The following is a 10,012-nucleotide window of genomic DNA, read 5'->3' as shown; positions in this document are numbered from 1 at the left end:
AATAGGGAAACAGGGAAGAAATGAAGAGGTAATTAGTTAATAGAATTATTTAATATCCACTGCAGGACTGAGGTTGATACACGGCCTGGCTGCTCCGATCCTCACTGCTGCATCACCCACAGCCTCACTGCGTATCAGACCCAAGCACCAACCCTGTTGAAACACAGGACTGCAGGAAACCACAGTGGCATCTTCACTAATACACAGAATTCCCTCATTCCTCTCTAGTGGTGAGTGCCTTGGTTTGGGGCGTGTGGGGCAGGAGCAGATTTAATGCCAGGAGTTGCCATTTTCTCCTCACCTTTTCCGCCTCATTTTGGGCAGCAACAAACTACCAAAGCTCTGTCCTTCTGGCATGCCTTTCATCCGAGGATCTTGAACCACTTTGTGTGTGTTAAATCTCAGAGCTGTGTGAGGTGCCGCGGGGAGGAGGTAAACCTCATCCAAACACATCAGAGCTGGAGCCCAGGGACATCCCCAGGGTTGTTTGGGAGATGCAGGATCCAGGGTCCCAGCTCTGACCATGGCACTGGACATTTGGATGGAGAAAATGCAGGACTGAAGGAGGCCAGGCAAGGGATTTGGAGGATGAGGTGGGTGCGAAGGTGGTGGAGGTTTGTGCCCTCTGAATTTTGGTCGTCCTTCATTAGATATTAAGGGTTTACATTGCGTCAGAGTTGTTCCTCCGCAGTTGCCAAATCCTAGCTGAGGATCTGGCTTCTACATTTTCAGTGTGCTCCTTCCTTATAAATATTCCTTATATTTTTCCTGCCTTCATCTTCCAGTTTCGCAGAGAAATAGAGACCGGCACAAAAAAAGCCCTCGGATCACTAAGAATTCATGAGCATCTCAAATCGAGTTCCTCTGGTTTCCTGAAGAGCCAAGCGAACCTGTCAGAGCGTGACTCGTGCTCTTCCTTTTGCTGCTCTTTAAGATGCAGTGCTCAGCCCTAAACAGATGGGAACCTGTCAGCACAACGCGGGGATAATTACCCGTTTGAGCCATGGGGAGCTGCGTACCAGATAGGAAGTTACTGCAGCCAATACCACTCTGCTTGATGATCTTATCGGCTTTCTCCGGCTGAGCATATTCGTAGGCCCTATTATTCCTTTGAAGGAGCACCAAGAAAAACCTTTCTTTCCATAGGGATGCAAATTCTCCTCCAAGTTGCAGGGCAACCGCAGAAACCGAGGCTCCCATCCTGGCTGGGGAGGGAGAATACACTGGAAATAGCAAGAAAATGCAATAACGAGGGAGAGCATAAATGTTAAATAAATTAACCTGCTGGTTGCTTGAAGCATCTGTCTTATTTTTCACTGCTGCGTGTTGAGCAATCCCGTCTTCCCACTGCCAAAGCTCGTGGCACAGGTGGTTTTTTTGGAGGTTCACGTGCAAACTCATGCATCTCTGCTGCTGTCAGACACCTCCAGGCATCACTTTGCCAACAGCAGCTGTGTTATTCTGTGTTTATTCTGTGTTATTCTGAATTCTGTGTTTATTATGTATTTATTCTGCTTTATTCTGTATTTATTCTGTATTGTTCTGTATTTATTCTGTGTTAGTCTGAATTCTGTGTTTATTATGTATTTATTCTGCTTTATTCTGTATTTATTCTGTATTGTTCTGTATTTATTCTGTATTACTCTGTATTTATTCTGTATTAATTCTGTATTAATTCTGTAGGTCTGCAGTCTGGCAGAGTTAAGAATCCTTCTGCAGTGAAGAGATGTGGAAATAACCCTCAAGAGCAGGCACCAGGAAGGCACCAGGTACTTGCATGCAGCTTGTCACAGAGCACAAAACCCCCTATTATTCTTAAAAGAATAGCAAACACGCTCTTTTTAGTACTTTTAGACAACAAATACGAAAGGCTTTCTTTTTTCTTTATCACAGCAACCCTGAAATGTTATTAGTTTATGTATTTTGTGCGGAGGAAAAGGGCTTCACACGCATTCTGCCAGCACATGCTGAAGATTTTTGTCAGGTTTTAAAAAAAGCAACAAAGCCACCTGTCAATTTTTATCACTTGGGTTCAAATTGAGGAGGGCACAACAAAATTTAGCTCAGTTTTGCTGAGAAAAAGGAGTATTGCTGCCAGCTCTGCTCTACTTGCTAAACAACCGGGATTTGTTGTGTAAAAGGGAATAGAAAATACAAATAAACCCCAGCCTCTGGAGAATTTTCAATGTGAGAATTGGGCTCGCAGGTTCTTCCTCATCCTTTTGTATCGGGAAAATTGTGGCAGGAGATGAAGGTTATTGCGGAGATGCTCTGGTGGGAGCTGGATGGAGACGTGCAGGTGTTTTCTGCATCCTTACATCCAGGCTGTGAGCATTTTGGGGAATGATGCTGGCAATTATCACGCTGCAGGACGCCACCCTCTCATCTTCCCCTCTCTGAGCGCAGTGCAGAGTTAAAATAGCAATTTGGGGTGGCAGGAACATTGCTCAAGCCCTCTGAAACCGTGCTGGGTCGGTGGCACCGACGCTGTGATTTTAGCATAGCCTTTGCCTCAGGAATTTTATCATCACTTGTCACATCCATGGGCCAGAAATGTGTTTTATGCAAACAAATAAAATTGTCTTGCAAAGATAATTTTAAAAAATGGTGATAACCAGCTCCATGGCTTCCCCCAGACCTGTCCAAGGGTTGCGTGAGCCCCACTTTGTGTGGATGCAGGTGGAAAAAACAGCTTCTGCGCTGGACATGTGTACAATGCTCGCAGTCAGCCATTAATTCTCCACCTTGAAAACACCTTTCCCCCGAGCATCTGTGAGTATCTAACAAATAACAGCGAATTTACAGCTTGTTTGTTTATTCCTGCGTTTCCTTTCTAGGTGAGACAGCCCAAGGCACAAAGACATTTAATACACAACCAGGGAGCCCCAATTCCCTGCTCCCAGTCCTACCCAAAGCTTAATTCCACCGCGCTTGTGAAAACGCAGCTTCAGAGCTGTGCATCTACTTGAGATTTTATTCCACCACCCACAGGCCCTTTTGTAGCAATCTGCTCCCTGCTTGCTTTCAGTGCTATTAATTATGGTTCAGCATGCTGTTGTACCTGCAGTTACATTTCCAGGGTAAAAAAAACCCCTCCTTGTTTATTTGTATAATAGCTAGGTATTTCCACCCCCTGTTTCTGGGGCGTTATTTAGTATGAAAGGTATTGGTTCAGGAGAGCTGTCTGTTTGCCTTTTTGCTTATTTGTGTATTATCAAGTATTTGCTTAGAGTTATCTATATAGACAGATATGTACATGGGCTATTTATATATATTCTAATTATATATCTGCTCCTTCTCCACTCAGAAAAATATAGAATAAGGCACTGGGAGAGCAGAATGCTTTTATCATGTTTAAATTAATTTATAGCTGCTTTTATTGGGTTAGCGCAGTTTCTCTCAACCTGGAAAAGACCCCTGGGGAGGAGAGGATGAACAGCGTGCGAGGTGAAAATGAGAAGCAGCTGATAGATTACTTTTTTCCCCCAATTACTTCTTTTTTTTCAATACTGCACCATGGTCATAGCCATTGAAAGGAGGTGCAATCTATTGGTATCCGTCGTTATCTGCAATTTCCTTTCAGTTACTGCATCGTGCCAGCGTGTTCATACTTTTAATGTACAACAGCAAAGGAAGCCTAAACCTGGAGGTGCTACCCAGAGGTCTCAGATAACGACCCTGAAAGCAATCTACATTTTCAAAATAATTTAGTGGTAGTGCAGAGATCAAAACCCTAAACCTGACTACGGTCAACAAAAGTCAAATGGGCCGAGCAACCTTCATTGTTCAAGCTGAGAAGCCTGAAATCAAATAAATCTAAATAATCTGAGCGGAATAAAATGAGAATAAAATTATAGCCTTGATTCAAGCCTCAATTACATTCATTTTTATAGTAGATGTGCCCTGGGAACACCCCCTGATAATGATGTGTTATTATTTAAGACATCCTTTTCCATCTTATAAGAAGAAAAATCCTTGTATTCTTACAGCGTCAACTAAAAGAATACAAGATGAGAATAATTCCCCTCCTGCTTAGAAGCTCACATAGCACAACCAAGAATCCTTTGCATGTTTTATTTTGAAAACAAAGCAGTCCAAAAGGAAGATTTTGTTTTTAATATTAAGACTGTATTCCATGCAGATAATCCATAGTAAATACATTGCAGTAAAAGACAGTTAAAGTGCCTTTAGTCCCTTGAAATAGTCCAACTGTGCTGTAAATTCAAGTATGTGGAAAGTAGGCCTGTAGTTGTTACGAGAATATTTTTTGATCAGGGCCCTGCTCCCATCGATCCAAAAATGGGGGTGGTGAGCCCCCACCTTTCCCAGGAGCAGAACCCCCTCTCCTGGGTCCCTGATAAACCCCGTGCTGGGCTTTCCCAGCTCCTCAACGCAGCTGAGGAGCAGATTTCTTGTTTTGGGGTTTGCATCCTCTTTTAAACCAGCGGAGCCATGGACTGAGCACAGGTACAGCCCCTGCCCGCATTACAGCCATAAAATATACAGGGCACTACACACGTACGGTGTGCGGTCTGCTTTGAAGCGAGCCCAAACGCTGGGGTCACCAGAACCCAGAGGAAAACCCCAGGATGCGGCTAGAATTCAAAGCAAAATATCCAACTCTTTTTCTGGCATTGTCGCCATCATCCCATTCTCACTTTGGCACTTGAGACTTAGCAAGATTAACTGGCATCTTGAATTGGAGTCAGACAGGAAAGGAGCATCGATCCTGATGCGTTTGATCCATTAAGCCCAGACTCTCCTCTTCAGCACTACAGTGGTACTCGGTGATGGTAAAGACATTTTTCTCTTTCTTCTAGACGCTGTCAGCATAGAAAAATCTCTCCCACTACAAAGCCACGTGCAAAGAATATTCAGAAAAGATCGCTCCCTGCTGACTTGGAGCTTCCCCGATGTCAACTTCAATTACCCAGAGCTAAACCTCAGGTTCAAAGGTAGGACTGAATATTTGGTTTTCTCCTGCTTGACACACAGCATCCCAACGCCTTTTCCAGGCAGTGGGATCCAAACCTCAGAGCACACCCATGACTATGAGCACTCTCCATTTCCCTCTACCACAAGGTCTTAAAGATGATGAATTGGAGCCGTTAACGCTCTACCTGACATCGCCCCAAACCCCATTTCTCAGCAGAAGGTAGACCAGACAGCTGGTGCACTGCTATGGAATACAGAACAGCCTGGTTTGGTTTGTTTCTTTCCTTAAAGGCAAGAAAAAGTGCCTTTTTTACTCCAGGCACTCAGAACTTGGCATCTGCCCTGCAGTAGAGGTGGTTTACATATCTAAACCATTTCTGTGCTGTGGCACTCAGATGTTATTCTGCACCTGAGTATCTGAGCCTCTTCTGAATCCTCCTAAGATCCTGGCTGTGATTTCTACAGCTCAATTGCACACTATTTTAAGTCTGTTTTCTTTTAAATTCGCAGCGTTGGATGTTACCTAGCATTTCCAGAGGTTGTAGGGGAAAAAAGAGTACCCAAAATCTTGCTGTTGTTGTATATACACGTTCAGTAAAACAGTAAAAAGAAGGCCATTCTTTGAAAGGAGTTAAATCCAGAGAAAATTCTTTACCAGCTCATAACCATTTCAAAGGAGATCAGATCCTGGGCAAAAACCAGCTGACAGCATCCCTTTGAGTTCTTTCGACTTGAGGGAAACGGGGGGAAAAAAACAACCTTCCAGTTAAAAGCTTTATTTGGAATAAAGTATCTCTTCAAAATATGTCTGAAGAGAGGGTGTCTGGGCCAGAACAACTTGGCACAACTCAGCCCGAGTTACCCTTCTTGAGCGTTTTGGTGGCTTTCTGCCATAATAAGATGCAGCAGAAGTCTCCCTAGTGGCTATGCATGAGAAAGAATAATCTGGGGTCTAAATGCCACAAAGCATCCATATTTATCTCTAATGGCTATATAAATTCAGCAGATGAGAAGGAAAACATTAATTAGACAGACCCTGCCTTTGGCAGTAATCACCACCAGTGACAGCTGAACCAGCCAGTGGATAAAATATGCACCAAACATGATTATCAGAATAAATAACTGAGGATCAGCAGAAAAATAAAGAGAAAAAAAAGGAAGTCCCATACAGCCAACACCTTTTTTAGGTGGAGGAAGGCAAACTTTACCTCACACAGGACTTTGGACTCTCTTTTTTTTATAGAAATTTTCCTCGGTTTAGGCTGGTGTCTGTGGAATTAGGGTAATTTCTGCAGATTAGTGCTGGGTTCCGATTGCACAGGAGTAGAAAACCCTGAGAGGTCGAGTCAAAGCCGTAGGTAGGGTCAGATGCGGGAATCATGCTACACATACAGATACAGGGGGCCTATCACAGACTTGATAAAATAAAAAAGTCGATAAAATTCCACTGACTTGTGCAGGCTCTAAAAGCTACGCTGTTAACAAGGTGATTTTCAGCTTTTTCCATGGCACACGTGTGCCTTCACTTCTCATTTATGTGAAGTGCCCGTGATGAACTTGGATTTATATCAGGATTTAGCCCCTGGGAGGACTCTGCTTTCGCTGGTGTCCTGTCCCCATCGTCCTCCATTAAAACCCACGTGGGTCCTGCTGGATTGGTGGCCACACCATGAGGTCATATTTTGAAGGAATTTAAGATTTTTTTATTTCCAGACTTTGTCCCCTTTAGGGGAAGGGGCATAATTAGCAATTTAGCAAACTAATTAGATGCCCAAAAAGTGCATCAGAGCTCACAAACATCCTGAAGGTGAATCCTCCGCAGGGTTTTTGCCCTTAAAACAGATTGGGTTCCCCTTTCTCCAGAGCAGGGGGAGGCTGTGGCTTCGAAAGGAGGTGAAGCCATGGAAAACCAATTGCAGGATGAAAAGAGAAGGGCACAAGGCTTCAGAATTAAATGTTGCTCATCCCAAAAGAAGGAGAAAGGGACAGAGCTGAGGAGAGGGGATGGAGAGAGGAGGGGAGCCCTGGAGAGCCAACCTGGGCCACCAGCAGCACCTACCCCCAGTCACTATGCCTTGCTATGGAGGGGGGCAGGGGACACCAGCCCTGAGCGCAGGCAGAGCTGGAGTGTGCAGTGAGAAACATCTGTTTTGCTGTCCCCAAGAGCTGGCAACTGCATATTTTGCCCATACTGAGATTTGTCCCCACCTTTGTTGCCCTGTTAATGCTCTCAGTGGAGGAGGGAAGAGATCAGCCCCACACTGAGGGGGGAAACTCAACCACAAAACCAAAAAACCCCACACTGAGCTACAAAAACTGACTGTGCCTTTTCTCTACCACCACATCCAGGGCTTCGATGCTGGGCTGCAGAGTCCAATGTCACACCTGGCTGCCACCAACACGGTCTGCGCTGTCTCTGGAGGAGTCCAGCCAAGCCCAGCCCCACATCACCCCAACTCCCTCCTTCCAGATGCTCCACTGGGTCTTTTTTTTTCCTCCGCTTGCTGCTTCTTCTCCAAGAGGTGAAAGACTTTGCAATAGAAAAACAGAAGACTCCAACACTCGAGACAGGGGAGGTTTGCGGCACAGGGGGGGAAGCGCTCAGCACTGCTCTGCTTCGACAAAGCCCTCCTTCTCCTGGCTGGCCGCCTCCACCTCCGCGTACGTGGCGTGGTTGGTGTGATTTCGGAACTTCATGGTGGGCCAGTGGTGCGGCCTTCGCTGGGGACAGAAATAGGGAAGATACGACAGCGCCTTTCACCCCAAACCTGCAGGGGAACGGGAAACTCGGTCCCGAAACACAAGCAATGTTGTCTTTGTGAAAGTTTGACTTCAGCCCCTTCTGCCTCGGGGTTCGGCACCGAGCGGTCTCCTGGCTTTTAACAGCAGATGGAGATCGTCAGACCCCCCATCTTCCCGAGAATTAAAATCTTCCATTCGCACCACCAGTAGCTGATGGCGTGACATCTATCAGTAAAGCCTGACAGTTGTAGTCAACAAAAATCCAGCTGGGCAATTCAAAAGGCAGCGATTTCCATCGTGTCACAGGCTCGTGCAAGCAGGTGGAAGGGTCTAACGTTGTGTCAGGGGAAAAAAAAAAGAAAAGAAAAGGCAATGTGCGAAATTGGAGCAAAATGTGTGAAAGGGAGCAAAATAAAATGGTGTGGGAGGAGAAGAGCCTAAGTTTAAAACATCAACACCAGGAGGGTGGGAGATGGGCTGTGACTGTAGAACCGTGGAAAGAAACTCAGATATGAGCTCGAGCGAGGTTCCTGATAGCAAAGACAGACAAAACCCATCCAGGGACAGGGTTCCCCACTCACCTCGATGAAGAAGAGCGCGGCGGTGGAGGTGGGGTGGCTGTTGATGTAGATCCCAGCAAGGATCACAGCTGCGACCACCACCACGGCCAGCACGATGCCCACGATGGCTCCGGTGTGGATGGGGGCCCCGGCTTGTGTGGAGGGAAGGCTGCTTCCCGCGCCTGCAAAAACGACCTGGTTGAGTCTCAAATGTGCTGAGACCTCGGTAAAAGGACCGAAAAACAAGGCAGGACCTTTCAGAGCTCTGCACGTACGACCCAGGCTGGGCTAAAAGAGATTGAACCACCCCCATGCAGTAACCCCCCTCCAATCCATGTTCTTTATATACAGGGAAAGCCTTCAGCCAAATGCTGGGGGGTCCTGGGTGTCCTACCCACCCCTCGCTCCTCAGCTGTGAATATGCAATGGCCCAGCACTCCTGGGGGTTCATGGCATACATCAACAGTGACAGCACCAGTCATTTAGGGAGAAATTTGGCTTAAACTGGGAAAATCACGCATTTCAAAGGCCCCAAGCCTGCGCAGGAGCTGGTCCTGCACCCAGTTCAGCCAGTTTGACTTCCCCGAGCGGCTTTTGGGTAAGAGGGATGGGCTCATGGTTTGCTTGCAAACCTGACATCGGGTGAGGAGGGCTGGGATCCTTCCCATAGTTGGGAATTAGTAAGAGCATTACAGGAAAGTTCGGTTCCCTGCCCTCAGGGCTGCCGAACAAACTCAAACTGAGAGGATTCACAGAACAGAGATGGAAAGGGCACAGCTGGGCTAAGGACACTTTAAATTTGGGTTTTACACTGAGCTTTGGCACAGCTGGGAGAATTAAAATGAAAAAAAACTAAATAAAAATTGTTAAAAAGGACTTTGTGCCTATGCAAAAGCTCCAAAGAAAGGGAATTAAACGGAAAGAGGAAACTCATCATCCCCATTTGCACAGCAGGGCTGAGCGTGAAAAGCAGACAAACAGCAGCGGGGTAAAACAGATCGGCCCGGACTCTCACTTTTCACTCCCGGAAATGGTATTAATTGGGGGTAACGACAACAGGAGCCTTATCTTGATTGCATCCCCTGGTCCTGGGTGCACCTGCCTGACTCCCCAGTGCATTTGATTTCAGCGCGGTGTGAAAAACTTGTAAGGACTGCGAGCAGGCAAAGAGCAGCTGATGGGCTTACCTTCGCTCCCTGCGTACTGATTGAGCTTGGTGTCGTCTAAAAGAGGAAAACAGGCAAAAGAAGTAAAATTAGGAGCCTTCTGTGCTATTCTACATGTGTCCCACTTGTTTTTATCCCTCTGTAAAGGGGCCACTGGCAGACACGCATCCTGCACAGCATTTCTGTGGCCAGGGCCAGGGCCCTCTGAATTTGGTGGAAGAACGTGGCACCCATTAAATAATAGTGAAAGGTTATGGCTTCCTTCACAAAAGTGGCAGCTGGAGCACAAATATCTGAGGAACCCGGTCATTAAATGTCAAAGCAAAGCAATGAGTGACTGAAGCGTTCAGACTCCAGCATTTGCAGCAACACGCTGCCGATACATCCCGAATAAACCGCTGGGATGCTGCGTTGTAGAGGTCACCCGTGGCGACCCAAAAATCCCAATCCGTTCCTCATCTCACTCTGGAAGAAGCAGGAGCTGTTGCACAAGGCTTCGTGTCTGGACAGGCTCCACATCAGCACAGCCCCAAATTCCTGGCTGGGCCGCTGGCCGGCTGCGGGGCTGAGCCCGCTCCAGCGCCTGGGCCACGGCCACAAACACCTCCC

At 46.6% G+C, this 10,012-nt stretch overlaps 1 protein-coding gene across 1 annotated transcript in view; it reads right to left on the bottom strand.

The window, feature by feature from the left end:
• Nucleotides 1–7,536: 7,536 nt before the first annotated feature.
• PLXDC1 (plexin domain containing 1) overlaps nt 7,537–10,012 on the bottom strand; it is a gene marked incomplete at its 5' end in the record, with an annotated part of 10,585 nt that continues 8,109 nt past the window's right edge. The window contains 3 exons of the mRNA XM_010190325.1: nt 7,537–7,656; nt 8,259–8,419; nt 9,425–9,460. Of these exons, the coding sequence (XP_010188627.1) occupies nt 7,537–7,656; nt 8,259–8,419; nt 9,425–9,460 (317 nt within the window). The remainder of the gene's footprint in view (nt 7,657–8,258; nt 8,420–9,424; nt 9,461–10,012) is intronic.

Source organism: Mesitornis unicolor, unplaced genomic scaffold (assembly GCF_000695765.1).
Source record: "Mesitornis unicolor isolate BGI_N332 unplaced genomic scaffold, ASM69576v1 scaffold20370, whole genome shotgun sequence".
In the NCBI taxonomy this organism is placed as follows: Eukaryota; Metazoa; Chordata; class Aves; order Mesitornithiformes; family Mesitornithidae; genus Mesitornis; species Mesitornis unicolor.
The sequence above is the reverse complement of the archived record's forward strand: the minus strand, read 5'-3'. Positions and strand labels throughout refer to the sequence as shown.